The 14233-nt window shown below is 42.8% G+C and overlaps 1 protein-coding gene across 4 annotated transcripts in view; it reads left to right on the forward strand.

Annotated features, from left to right (window-relative positions):
- Positions 1-14233, forward strand: part of ABCC9 (ATP binding cassette subfamily C member 9) — a 119630-nt gene that overhangs the window by 64897 nt on the left and 40500 nt on the right. For 2 of the 4 annotated variants that reach the window (XM_032798330.2, XM_075069966.1), the window contains exons 18-21: positions 7072-7110; positions 8673-8774; positions 10770-10854; positions 12051-12131. In XM_032798330.2, the coding sequence (XP_032654221.1) occupies positions 7072-7110; positions 8673-8774; positions 10770-10854; positions 12051-12131 (307 nt within the window). The remainder of the gene's footprint in view (positions 1-7071; positions 7111-8672; positions 8775-10769; positions 10855-12050; positions 12132-14233) is intronic. The other 2 variants (XM_075069972.1, XM_032798332.2) reach the window with 2 other exon arrangements.

Raw genomic sequence — 14233 nt, forward strand, 5'->3', positions numbered from 1 at the left:
TGGAGATGGATGGCAGGAGACAGATCATTTGATCATTGCCTGTTAGGTTCACTCCCTCTGGGGCACCTGGCATTGGCCACTGTTGGTAGACAGGATACTGGGCTGGATGGACCTTTGGTCTGACCCAGGATGGCCATTCTTATGAAGATGTGCCCAATCAATGATACATGCAGACACTCAAGCACATATCACCTTTGTGTCTTTTAAAATACACTTTCCAAGACACTCTGCATAATAATGCTCTGTCACTGTGGTATTTAGGAATGCGATTAAGGCTTTGCCTACACTACCCACCTTTTAGTGACACAGCCGTGCTCCTACAGCTGTGCTCTAATAGGCACACAGTGTAGCTGCTGTTTGTTGGCAGGAAGGAGCTCTCCCACTGACAAAAAACTTCCACCCCTAACAAGCAGCAGTGGCTTTATTGGCAGGAGAGCTCTCCTGCCGACAAAACTCTGGTCACACCAGCGCTTTTCGTCGATAAAACTTTTGTCGTTCGGGGGGGAGGGGAGGAGGTTAACACCTCTGAACAACAAAAGTTTTGCTGATGAAGTTCCAATGTTGACAAAACCCAAAACTGTTCTGTCTGTGAAACCAAACAGGTAACTCCGCCATTACAGAGTATCTGAAGCTTTATTAACTGACTTGTTTGTTCATTGCAACCTATAATGTGGTGCTGTGTGATAGCTTACAAACATGGGAGTGTTTTGCTGATAATTTTAGACTTCCTAACCGAGAGGTGAATACAGGAGAATACCTCAAGTATTGACTAAATGAATCCCATTGCTGTATTTTACAAAATCATAATAAAAGTTCTAATTACTTTCTTAATGCCCTTCCCATGTAAGTCTGTGTACATGAGTTACCATATTTGCTGATCCAGGAATATGCAAAGGGATGAGATATAGAAACCTCAGCAATAGTAATGTAGGTACTGTACCACTGGGCTGAATTCTGCGCTCAATTACACTGATGTAAATCTGAAGTAATTCATCTGGATTTATATTGGTGCAAGTGAGTGTAGATTTTGGCCCATTGTGGCCAAAATCAACCCTTGGATAAACTAGCACAACTCTGATGGCAGTGAGAGCTGTACCTACTTCCTCCAGGGATGAAACTGGGCATGTATGTTAGGGGTAAAAAGAGAAAGCGCTTAAGTGCACCTTCCCTTTAGAGAACTTTCCCCAGATAGGCTTTATGGGTAGAGCGCTACCAAATTCAGAGTCCATTTTGGTAAATTTCACGGTCATAGGATTTTAAAAATTGTAAATTTCATTATTTCAGCTATTTAAATCTGAAATTTCATGGTGTTGCAATTGTGGGGGTCCTGACCCAAAAAGGAGTTATGTGTGTGTTGGGGAGGGTCTCAAGGTTATTATAGGGGATTGAGGTACTGCTACCCTTACTTCTGTGCTGGTGCTGGTAACAGCGCTGCCTTCAGAGCTGGGCAGCTGGAGAGTGATGGCTGCTGGCCGGGAGCCCACCTCTGAAGGCAGAGCCGCTGCCAGCAGCAGCGCAGAAGTAAGGATGGTCTGGTATGGTATTGCCACCCTTACTTCTGCGCAGCTGCTGGTGGGACGCTGCCTTCAGAGCTGGGCACCCAGCCAACAGCCGTCACTTTCTGGCCACCCAGCTCTGAAGGCAGCGAAAAAGTAAGGGTGGCAATACTGTGACCACCCTAAAATAACCTTGTGACACCCCTCACCCCCCACCAGCAACTCTCTTTTGGGTCAGGACCCCCAGTTTGAGAAACGCTGGTCGTCCCTGTGAAATCTGTATAATATAGGGTAAAAGCACATAAAAGACCAGATTTCACTGGGGGGAACACACAAGATTTCACAGTCTGTGTCGTGTTTTTCATGGCTGTGAATTTGGTAGGGCCCAGTTATGGGCCAGGTTCTCTCCGGGGCTCAGCTTCCACTTCATTCTGGGGTTGTAAGCCAGGGACAGGTGCTCTTTCCCACTGCATGTGCTGTGGTTTGCAGTAATCAAAAGTCTTAGATGTGAGGTTGGCTTCCAGCTGTTCTGATAAGTAACTGGCTGGGCAGGCTTCCCATATAATGGGGCATGCGGCTATCCAGAATCATTGTTAGAGTTCAGCCCTTTATGTAGAGCTGAGTTGGAAAGTTCCAATCCAGACTTTACAGAGGCATATCTAATTGCATACCACACACAGATGTGTGGTGTGGAGAGAACCAAATTCTCAGAAAATGCCTTGGGAGAGCCAAGCAAAGGGGGAGAGCAGCTAAGCAGAATGCTCCTTGCCCTCTGGATGTACTCTACAGAGAGTACAGGGTATGTAAGGCTCCACTGTGCAAAGTATATGTGAGGGCCCAGAAACCAGGTGTAAAACATGGACAAAACAAGAGTTGGAGCAAACCCTTACTAATGATGTTCTTTGACTCAATGCTGTGACAGACTCCAAGGAAAGTGATGGAAAGTAAGTGTTGTCAGAAGTCAGCATTAGCTGTGCCTTCCCTCAGCCGTGCAACAAGTACAGATCTGGACCATGGTTGCTATCACAGAAGGTTAGATAACACAGCGATGGGTGTTATAAAGACCTCCTAGAGGGATAAATAGGTAGATGGCCAATGTCAGCATGGCTACTAGTTCTGCCCTGGCTATGTGGAGAGGCTGGAAGGTAGTCCTCAGTGGAAGTTTCTCATGCAGCTGGAGGGCATCCATATGATTGGGGCCCTGAATCTTCATTGTCCTGTTGATCCTGTAGATTAAGTGGGAACTCTATAGTTCCACTGCAGTCATAGAACTCTAGCATTAATTTGCTTCCCTCTGTATTTGTTTTGCTGGAGAACAAGGGCAGAGTTAGAGATATGTTAGCATTTTAAAAGGTCAAGTCAAGGATACATTGACAGTAGTCCAGGCTGCAGCTAAGTCTATTTTTAAATTTCCCTTTAAATCTTGATTTAAAATAAATGTGGCTAACAGACTAGCATACAAAGTCAAAATCATCATATGATCAATCTAATCAGTTCAGTGCTTTTCATAATTTCAGGCTTAACTCTGGTGTAACTAGCAGTGATCCGGTCTGGGGAAATGTGGATATTTTTTCAAATACAGAGTAAAAAATAATAAATGAACAAAATTAGATAAGGATTACAAATACCTGCACCCTTTTATGGCAATATCATACACTCCATAACCTGAGCTTTGGACTACTGCCACACACTGTACTTGTTTCGTTGTCGTACTTAAAGTATGTCGTTTGAGAAGTAAACTTTCTACTAGTATAAAAGTAAAGGATCAAACCCTACAACTCTTCTTTACTGAATCCGTGATTCAGCATAGCACATGAGTATATGCTTAACTTTAAACGTGTGCTTTTGTCAAACTGAAGTCAGTAGAATATAAGCATGTGCTTACGCACCTAGTTGAAGAGGGGTGGTTTGCTGAATAGGGGGCTTAAAAGTCTCGTTATTCATACAACTGCTTTCATTGATTATACGGGGAAATTTAGTTATTACAGTCTGTTCACTCTAGTAGTAAGCACCATTGCATTGGTCCCAAAGTTTTAAAAATTATTCTACTGTTGGCAGTTCCAGAGCTATATGGTAGATGTATTTCCTCAGTCCTTCTCCCACCACTTTAACTCATTGCTATTTGTTAAGGAAGAAGATCTGAGTTGTTTTGGGGTTTTGTTTGTTTGTTTTAAATGAGAGATTCTAGTCTCTCTTTTTTCTGTGGGACTAACTTCTTCCCTCTTTTTAATCTCAAAGGCCTCTATTTCCCTCCCTTTGTACCTTGGAAATATCTTTCCATGGTAGTGGAGATAGGAATCTGTTTCTGAATAAAGAGACAGCTCTGGTTAGACAAGGTCCCAAGATAGCAACTCTGGCTCTTCCACCCTTCCAAAAAGGGAACAGTGGTTATTCATCTATGACCTCAGAACACCTCTAGTTGTTGGTCCTGTAAATGTGCAGGCAATCCCAGATCACCCCCTTTGCAGTAGAGTGTGGCACTACAAGTGTGTCACAACTTAATTTCCCCAAGTGGAGCAGCAATAGCTGTCAGTTTAACAGCCTAGGGCCAGGAGAAGTCAACACACATTAACTAAAAATAACAGGAGTACTTCTGGCACCTTAGAGACTAACAAATTTATTTCAGCATAAGCTTTCGTGGGCTACAGCTCACTTTTCCGGATGCGTAGAATGGAACACACAGACAGAAGAAGTGAGCTGTAGCCCACGAAAGCTCATGCTGAAATAAATTAGTTAGTCTCTAAGGTGCCACAAGTACTCCTGTTCTTTTTGTGGATACAGACTAACACAGCTGCTACTCTGAAACACATTAACTAGAGGCTATATCCCTCTTAATAAGGCTTCAGCCCAGGAATCATTACAACAAACAGGTCCTCATTCCAGGAATCACTACAATAATAATTTTATCAGGCCCCAGACTCAGGCTCCCAAGTTTACTGTCCTCACCCAAGTCTCTTTATCAGTTTAGGCTTGTACTCAGGGAGCAACTGCTCCTACTTAATGTAGCCTGCTTGGCTTCTCTACTGCACTCTGCCTGGTTTCTTCTCTCCTTGCTTCCTGTTCCTGTTAATATCACTGGTCGCGGGAGCGACCAATGGGAGCTGCTTAGCCGGCACTGGGGTGCAGGCAGCGTGCGGAACCTCCCTGGCTGCCCATGCACAGGGACCGGATGGCTGCTTCCAGGAGCTTCAGGGAGCCTGACTTAGTCCTAGGCATAATCTTCCTCTTTTAGGTTTGTCATGGTATAATTCCCCACTCTGAACCTTAGCGTCCAAAAGATGGGGTACCAGCATGAATTCCTCTAAGCTCAATTACCAGCTTAGTACTTGTAGTGCTGCCACCAACCAGGAATTCCAGTGCCTGGTACACTCTGGTCCCTTTAAAACTTGCCCCCGGGACCCCCAGCCCAGATCCTCTGATCTTAACACAGAAAGTTAAACCCTTTCCTCACGTGCTCTCCCAGGCTTCCCCCTGCTGGTTCCTGGAAGATTACTGTGATTCAGATCTTCTTATCTCAAACAGAGAGGAAAATTCACCTTCCCCCTCTTTTCTCTTTTCCCTCCAGACTCTCCCTGAGAGAGACAGTAATTTCTAACAAGAGGGAAATTAGCTTTTCTTCCCCTTCCCTCTTTCTCCACAATTCCCTGGTGAACCAGACCCGTTCCCCTGGGGTCCGACCAGATAAAAAACAATCGGTTCTTAAACAAAAAAAATTTTATTTAAAGAGAGAAAAACAGTAGAAACATATCTTTGTAAATTTAAAATGAATAGGTACAGCGGTCTTTCAGTTATAGCGCTGGAACCCTCCAGCCTAGAGTTATTACAAGTACAAATTAAATCTCAGATAAACATGACTTCTTAGATACACCTTGCCATAAAGAAAACAAACATAAGCCTAACTCGCCTTATCTATCTAGTACTCACTATTCTGAACTTATAAGAACCTGTATCAGGGAGATTGGAGAGAAACCTGGTTGCACATCTGGTCCCTCTGAGCCCCCAGAGTGAACAACAACCAAACACACACAGCACACACAAAAACTTCCCTCCCTCAAGATTTGAAAAGTATCCTGTCCCCTGATTGGTCCTCTGGTCAGGTGACAGCCAGGCTCACCGAACTTGTTAACCTTTTACAGTCAAAAGAGATATAAAGTACTTCTGTTCTATTAACTCCTACTATCTGTTTATGACAAGGTTGTACAAGCCAGTGTTTCCAGTGAAGCACCACCATTCCTCACAATGATCAGCACTGCCATTCCTGACCTCATTTGACTACTGCCCCATAACATCAACCCTGTTAATGCTATTAATATAAGAGGAGAGCCGTTAAGTCGTATACCTCATGATTGCTGTTGGATGCCCTTGAAAATCTACCACATAAAAATGTTCATTAGAGAATAGAGCGACCAGACAGCAAGTGTGAAAAATCGTGATGGGGGTGGGGGATAATAGGAGCCTATATAAGAAAAAGACCCCAAAATTGGGACTGTCCGTATAAAATCAGGGCATCTGGTCACCCTGTTAGAGAATTTGGGCTGTGCAGAAGGGGATAGGTGGTAGTGGAGCCAGTGGGCTAATGCAGCAGCATTTCATCTCTACTGAGCTGTGTTCAGAACCTAACCTGGCTCACGACTGAAAATGAGTTTAGTGAGTTTGGCACACAGCCCATTTGTGCATGCCTCAGAACCACACACGCAATCTAACATAGTTTGCCATTTGCTCATGGGACTCTCAGGGCTGGAAGAGCAGCGAGGGTTTTGCAGTACATTGACCAACCTGTGCGGGGAAGCTTACACAGTGCCCCCTAGGCACTGACTCCATGGGCGCTCTGGGGTTGGAGCACCCACGGGGAAAATATGGTGGATGCTGAGCACCCACTGGCAGCCCCCCTACCAGAACCGTCCCCTCCCCCCAGCACCTCCTGCTCGCTGGCGGGCACCACAGATCAGCGCCTACTGCCTTCCACAGATCAGCTGTTTTGTGGCGTCAGGAGGTGCTGGGGGGGGAGGAGTGAGGACATAGCGTGCTTGGGGGAGGGGATGGAACTGGGTGAGGAAGAGGTGGGGCAGGGACGGAGCGGAGGTGGGAAGAAGCAGGGCATGGTGGGGACTTGGGGGAAGGGGTGGAGTGGGGGCGGGGCTTGGGCGGAACTGGGGGAGCACCCCTCGGCAGATTAGAAACTATGTGCCTATGTAGTGCTCGCCAACCTTCTCTGTGTTCCAAGTGAGGGATATTAGTTCTTTACTTTAATAGCCATTAAATGACAATGATCATCTTTAAAGTAATGTTCTAATTACACGTAAGTGCATGAATTCAGTGATTATCCTATCTAGGTATGTAATAAAGGCATAATAGGAAAGCCACAGTTCCCTCCTAAATGTCACTAATGTAGCCGTTAAATGAAATCATTGGCTACACTAATTAGATTTTGCCTATTTGCCCTTTAAAAGAAAAAACAATGGATGAATTCAACCATTCAAATGTGTACCTAACCTATTTTTCCCATATGTGAAATGTGCACATAAAAAGTTATTCTATTTCCTGAATACTAAACATCATTTACCGTAACTTACAGCATAAATGAAACTGATCCTTCTTGTGATGCAACCAGAAGGTATTATTTCCATTTGCAGTGTATTTGATCAGAATCATTTGCTTCCTCGGAATCTCCTTGAACCTCCATCTTTGTATTTTTCAGTCATTTTCTTATCTCCTCACTATATGGGTGATAACTTTCTGGAAGATTAACTGGCAGTTTTGTTAAATGCAGTGGTTCCCAATCTTTTTCAGGCAATTATGCCAGTACACCTGTTTAAATGCCTGCCCATGAGAGGTTCCAAGCCTTTCCTGCAGCGTTACGTGCTTTCAACTTTCATTGACATCACTGGGAGTTTAGGGCACTCAGCATCCTGCAGGATGGGGCCCACAGATGTCAAGTTGTGATGCTGAAGCCTGCAACCTCCCATTTGCTTGTATGTTCTGTAACCAGCAGTGAATCCTGTGCTGCTCCATATCCTAGTCTCACAGTTGCACGCACAGTAAATGTGGGATGGATGGCAACACTAAGTGGAAGCTCATCATTAAGGGCCCAGTGTTGTTCCTATTTAAATCACTTTGGAGATGCAGCCAAAAATACCTATCACAAATGGCATAAGTACTATACCAGTAGTTGCGCACATACTTGTGGTTGGGAACCACTGTGTTATCTGACACCTGATAACCTAAGGAAAAATATTAACATAGTTGAGTAGATTTCTGGGTCTTCTACAAGTTATGGGATGATGCTGAATGCTTCTAACCAATATTTCTAACCAATACCATAGCACCCTCTCTCTCTATAACAAACCACAGACACCTACTATGTTAAATTAATGGTAAGGATGTAATCTGAAGCAACACACATGAAGACAATGATAATTAAGATTGACATTTCATCACTCAGTTCACATCACAGTATTGCAGTCTCAGAAAGGTGGCTGATATCACATAATCGTATCTGCCAGAATGCACAAACAAAACAGTTAGAGTAAAGAGCAAAGTAGTCACATATTATATAATTCACTATATATTGAGGCACATTTCAAAATATGCATTATATTTACTTAACAGACCATAGTGATACCTTCTGAATTGGTACAGAGTTGTTCTACTTTAGTGTATAATTTCAATCCATTACAATGTTAACATGGACCTACATATAAGAAAAATAGCATCTGCTGAAAAATTGTAGTGCAAGCACATGAGGCAAATGGGCTGAAAACATCCATTTTATACACTATTTTCCAAGTAGCTGGTTTTGATGTTAGAAAACACTATTCCACCCTGGTACATTTTCTATTCTTTTAATTTACTCATAATTTAACAATGGATGGAATTGTGGTTTTAGGCATTTGCAATTGGACTTAAATTCCATATACCATCTCTGGCCCAGTAACAAACCATTTAAAGCAGTGTCTAAGTAGTACAACCTGGTACACAGACCTTTAACTTCAGGACAGAGAGTGGATGCTTCTCTGATGTAACCTCTTCCTTTAAAGCTTTTGTCTTTTCTTTTGTTACAGTTCCTTTTATAGTACCTTGCCTTCATCTTTGTTCTTTTTTAATGCATATTGTTAACTCTGTTCATAAGACAATTCAAGATAATCTATTTTATTGGTGTTGTTTTAATTTTTCCAGCAGAAACAGATACTCTGTGGCTTATGCAGCACAGAAGCCATGGCTGTTGAATGCTACAGTGGAGGAAAACATTATCTTTGGGAGTCCTTTTAACAAACAGAGGTAATTATCAATTTCCTTAGTGTTATAAAACCTAACGACTAGATTCCCTCCATGCCAGATGAGGAGGAGAGCAAAGAGGTGGAGAAAGAGGTGTAAAAGACCCTAAAGTTACTGAAGGGATAGGCCATAGGAAGCAATTACTGACATTTTCACTCCCAAGAGTGGACTGTAACAATGGGAACTGCTGAGGTATCGAGCTAGCAAGAAGTATAGGGAGGGTGGGTGGGGGAGAAAAGGAAGTAGAATGGGCTCTTGGCTTCTAAGTCCATTATTATATATTATTGTTCCTGGGTCTTGCATAGCAGGGAGGTCACGCCTTGTAAGGGCCAGGGAGAATGGCAGTTCCTGTTCTGAGGACACAGGAAGTGCTCCCTTTGTAACTTTTTCTGGAGTTGGCTGGCCAAAGGCACATTGTAATTTATGTGCTCCCACTGTGTACTGAGGAGATCAGGGAGGAATTGTGCCTCCATTGCTCCTTACAGGGCACTGCAGTTCAGCACTGCCCTCAATGTGGACCAGTGGGTGAAAGCCATATTCTGGCTGTTAGGTGTAGAGGGTTCCTGCTTCAGAGAAGCAGCTGCTTATTCATCTGGGTCCCGAGAGAAAGTAGCTTAATGCTCTGAGGTTACTGCCATGTGTGGGGCCAGATTAAGCCAATTTTGAGGCACACCCAACTTGGATGCTCCCCACAGCCACCATCCCAGCAGTGAGTAGACATGGAGCAGTAGTGGGAAAAGCAACAAGACCTCTTCCCCCAACCAAGAAGAGGAAAAATGTCCCCTCCCTGAACAGCAGGACTACTCTGCGCTGGCAGCAGGTCTGGGGCTTTCTCCTTGGCTCTAGCTGGCTGTTGCTCCTTTTGCCTGTTGGGGGCTGTCTGCAGACTCAAAGCTTGTCTACACATACAGCACTGCAGTGGTGCAGCTGCACTGCTGTAGCACTTTGTGAAGATGCTAGCGATGCAGGTGGGAGAGATTCTCTGGTCGGCATAGTTATTTCACCTCCCCAAGAGGTGGTAGCTATATCAGCGGGAGAAGCTCTCCGGTCAATATAGAGTTGACTACACCAGGGGTTAGGTCAGTATAACTACATTGCTCAGGGGTGTGGACTTTCCACACCCCTGAGCAATGCAGTTATACTGACATAAGTCTGTAAATAGACCAGGCCTTAGACAAATATCATGGCATCTGTTATACTTGGGGCACGTTTACAAGCTTTTCTTGGAAACTTTGGAGACCAGAACGTGTTTTCTGTTTTTGAAATTAAGCTGAGGTTCTGATGTCATCATATGACTCTGGAGAAGGGGACCTAGGTATGGTCCTATTGCGTCCAAGCCTTAATCCAGTCCTGGTCTAGTGGATATCAGAGCACCACATTACAAAACACCATACAATTTGATATTATTGTGCTGAAGACAGGCCTACCTGCTGTGTGCCTACCTCAAGTCAGTGATAATTGGGACCTCACTGGAAATACAGGGTACTGAAAGTCAAATCAGAGCTCTTTTGTACCTGGTTCTGACTACTCTTGTCCAACACTTACTTTTTATGTTCATTTAAATAGTCAACCAACAAATGCAGTGGGAAAAGTGACTCGATTTTAGGAAAACAAATTGCTAAAATCTAGGCATTTTTACTGGCAACATGCACTTTGCTTTAAGTTATTAAAAATAAATTATATTCCTTTCAGTGTATGCTTTCCTATGATATGCCACTCAGTTCACTTGATAGCAATTAACGATGGGCAGATCTCACAAAATACAGATAAGCATCCACAAATTCAGGGACCAGAATCTCAGCTGGTGCAAATTAGCCTAGCTTCATTGAAGTCATTAATAAAGATGGCTTTTTGTAAAGGCTTCACTTGGGTCCCTTTTAAAGTTAGCTAAACTCTTTTGAACTTCACCAATAGATTAAGTCTGAGTTTTGGAAGGAGGTTTTTGTTTTATCCAGTTTGGTTGTCTTTCCATAAGAATAATATTTTTTTTCTCTGCAGATACAAAGCTGTTACGGACGCATGCTCTCTGCAGCCGGACATTGACCTATTACCATTTGGCGATCAGACAGAAATTGGAGAAAGGGTAAATAAAGAAGTAGTAGTTTGTATGACAGCCTGGTTTGGGTATCACATTTCTAGCCTGCATTGAGCTACAAGCCTGTTAAACATTCATAATAGTTGTATTTATTAATATTTATTATAATTCCACATTAACTTGTACGCCATCATAGATATTCATGAAATCTAGCAATCTAAGAATCCAGCTACTCTGAGCTAGTCAGCATTATCATGAAATCCCTAAGGCACCTTAGCCTAGAATCAAATCTTAGGTATCCAGGTATAAATCTGAGTAACTCTGTTGGCTTCTCAGACCAGAATCTGGCCCTGTGCGTTTAGTCTTTCCGTAAGTGCCGTGGAGCCCCTGCATTCTTTTTATGATACATCATGGAAAATGAAGTCATTTAGGACACTCAAGAAAAACAAGAGGAAGGATTCACTCCTGATATGATTCCAGTGTGTTCATTTTACACTGTGACCCTGATTCTCATTTATACTGTGGCCACTCTACACCACTCTGGAAGGGTAAAGGGGCTTTAAAATGGGTGTAAATGTAATGTATACACCATCTAAGTCCCTTCACACTGCTAGAATGGGGCCAAGTGGCTCTTAGTGTAAACAAGAATGAAGTCCTGTGTCTACATTGTACTCAGGAGTACAGAAGAAAAGTCAAGATCTGTGCCACTTACCTTAATCCAGTGGGAGTTTTGCTTCCAAGCTCTTATATTGATACAGTAAACTTAAATATTATTAAACTGACTAACTGAAAAAAATCAGTTTTCCTATAAAACACCTTTTAAATAGCTCCATCATGATTTTTATTTTTTAATTCTTTTAAATCTACCAGGGTAGAGAGGGTGGAGTGGACAGGGGCTGTTGTCCCCTGCAGCTATTCAGAAGGCTCGTTTGTTCACAGTCTTCCATGTTTTCCCAGCCAAAGACAGTCCTATTCTGCTAGTAGAAGAACTTTATACATTCTAAGTTATTTGTGATTAGTTTATATGAAATTGCACTAACAATAACAGTTTCTTTCTCAGGAGGTTATACACTGACTGTATTCGTTTACCAACAGGAGTAACCTTATATCCAACACTTTGAAAAATTCTAAGGAAACTTCTTTGGGTGGTTTAATAAAAACTTGCCATTTTTCAATGTCTTGTCATATACAAATCATTTTGTTTATTCAAAAGACACATTTTTATGACCTGTTATATTCACTAGGGGATTAACTTAAGTGGTGGCCAACGACAGAGAATCTGTGTAGCTCGAGCACTCTATCAAAACACCAACATCGTCTTCTTGGTAAGATTTTTTTTTAAATACAAAGTATGCAAACTTCACAATAAAATGTTGCCCTTATATTTAGCTTGCCTACAGGGACCCATATCTACTTTTGAATCCAGAATGCAGAGACAGGAAAAAGAACAAATAAACAATGACCAGAAGCAGTAGCACAACACATTAGGAGGTTGGTGAAAGAGAGCCCTGTAGTTCAGTATAAATAGATTGGGACAGGATTCTTATGCCCATACTCACACTGAGTACCACACATCATCCCACTGAAGAGTCTTTTTCAAGAGTCAGGGTATCAAAATTTAACCTTTTGTGGGGAATAAATGGACTTGGGGTTTAGCAATGGAATATATGGCCTTTCACATCTCTGTTTCTAGTCCCAAATTCAGTCTATGTTGATGATTTCTGAAAGTCATCACCCATGTGATGGCTGTTTGAGTCCTGGGCAAAATAAATTTGTGGACTCATCTTAGTTCTTAGAGGACAAATGTTCACATAAAAAACTTGTCAACACAATTGTCATCCTTGCTGGTAGAGTCAGTGGAGAGAGGCCAAGGACTGGAGTCTGAACTACTCTCTCATCCTTACAGGTACTCTCTCCAGGTGGAAGTACAGGCATATTAATGAGTCAGGTTTAGAGGAAGCTTGCATTGGCAGTGACTCTGCTGTATCTGTTCTATAGAACAACAGATGACTTCAGTTATCTCTTGAGATGGCTTGGGTCTAAAGTTTGAAGCTGGATCTGAATTTCCCCAAATTTTGGGGGAGGGTTCCAAATCTGGTGTTCCAGGTCAGGTCCATCTCTAGTTTCCATGACTGTCAGTCTGGGACCAGCACTAAATTGACTCAGAAATAGAAAATAAGCACATAATGGTCATACTGGGTCAGACCAAAGATCCATCTAGCCCAGTATCCTGTCTTCTGACAGTAGCCAATGCCAGGTGTTTCAGAGGGGAAACCAAAAAGTCACAAGGAGAATCTGAGAAATTTCCTACAGGCTTAAGAGTAAAGGTTTTATCTTTCTTATTGTTTTCCACTTTTGCCCTCTCACTAACGATGGTAAAGATTAGCATTAGGGCAACAGATAGTACTTTAGTAATTACAGCTGTTTGCTTTTTTAGAATAGGTTAAATGTTTAAAAGAACAAAATAAACAAACTCTGGTACATACTGTGATGGGTTGCCCCCCTGTAAGATGCCACCTAATGTACTGGTATACCACTGAGCCCACCTGTTCCGCCAGCCTGGGCCCCCTTTGCCCTGTCTTGCTGAGCCAGGCTCTTAAACCTCCTCTAGCACATACACAGGCAGGACCACACCCACCTGCAGAAAGATACAGACACTGAGATCAGCTCTAGAAAGACTCAGCTCAAGGGACTTGGCCCAGCACTGAGGTGCCCCACTCCCTTGGAGTGCAGGCCCAAAGGTATATTGTCTTGCGCTGTATAGAAAAATCTGCACAGCGCAAGCTCATAAAAATTTGCGCTGTCCCTCAATATGAAGAGATATATGCACACCTTCTTGCTCCCCACCAGCAAGATATGAATTGCACAAATTGGGTAATGTTATAAACAAGAGATAAGTTTATTAACTACAAAAGGCAGATTTTAAGTGATTATAAGGGATATCAAACAGAACAAAACAGATTACTAAGCAAACAAAACAAAACACACAAACTAAGCTGGATTCACTAAAGAAACAGGTTACAAAATGCAATTTCTCACCCTAAATGTTGAATTAGGCAGGATGCAGAGTTTCGGTAGCTCAAAGTTCCAGTTATTTCTTCTTATAGACTGGACCCCTGTCTCAGTCTGGACTCACCCCTGCCTTTCCCTTCAGATTAGTTCCTTTGTCCCTTCAGGTTTTTTCAGCAGTCCTTCTTGGGTAGGCAATGGAGGAGAGAACCCAGATCACCCCCCTTCCCAGCCCTTAAAAAGGATTTGTTTTATCCGTACTCCCTACAGTGGAAAAGTACCAGCAGTGTTCAAGGGAGTATTTTTCATCAGGTGACATTATCACCTTAGGTTGTAGTGTCAATGCAGCATCCAGGGAAGCACCTCAGGAAAGTGGGAGATTAGCATAATCAGAGTTCCATTGTCGTTCTTAAATGGG

Source organism: Chelonoidis abingdonii, chromosome 1 (assembly GCF_003597395.2).
Source record: "Chelonoidis abingdonii isolate Lonesome George chromosome 1, CheloAbing_2.0, whole genome shotgun sequence".
Taxonomy (NCBI): domain Eukaryota; kingdom Metazoa; phylum Chordata; order Testudines; family Testudinidae; genus Chelonoidis; species Chelonoidis abingdonii.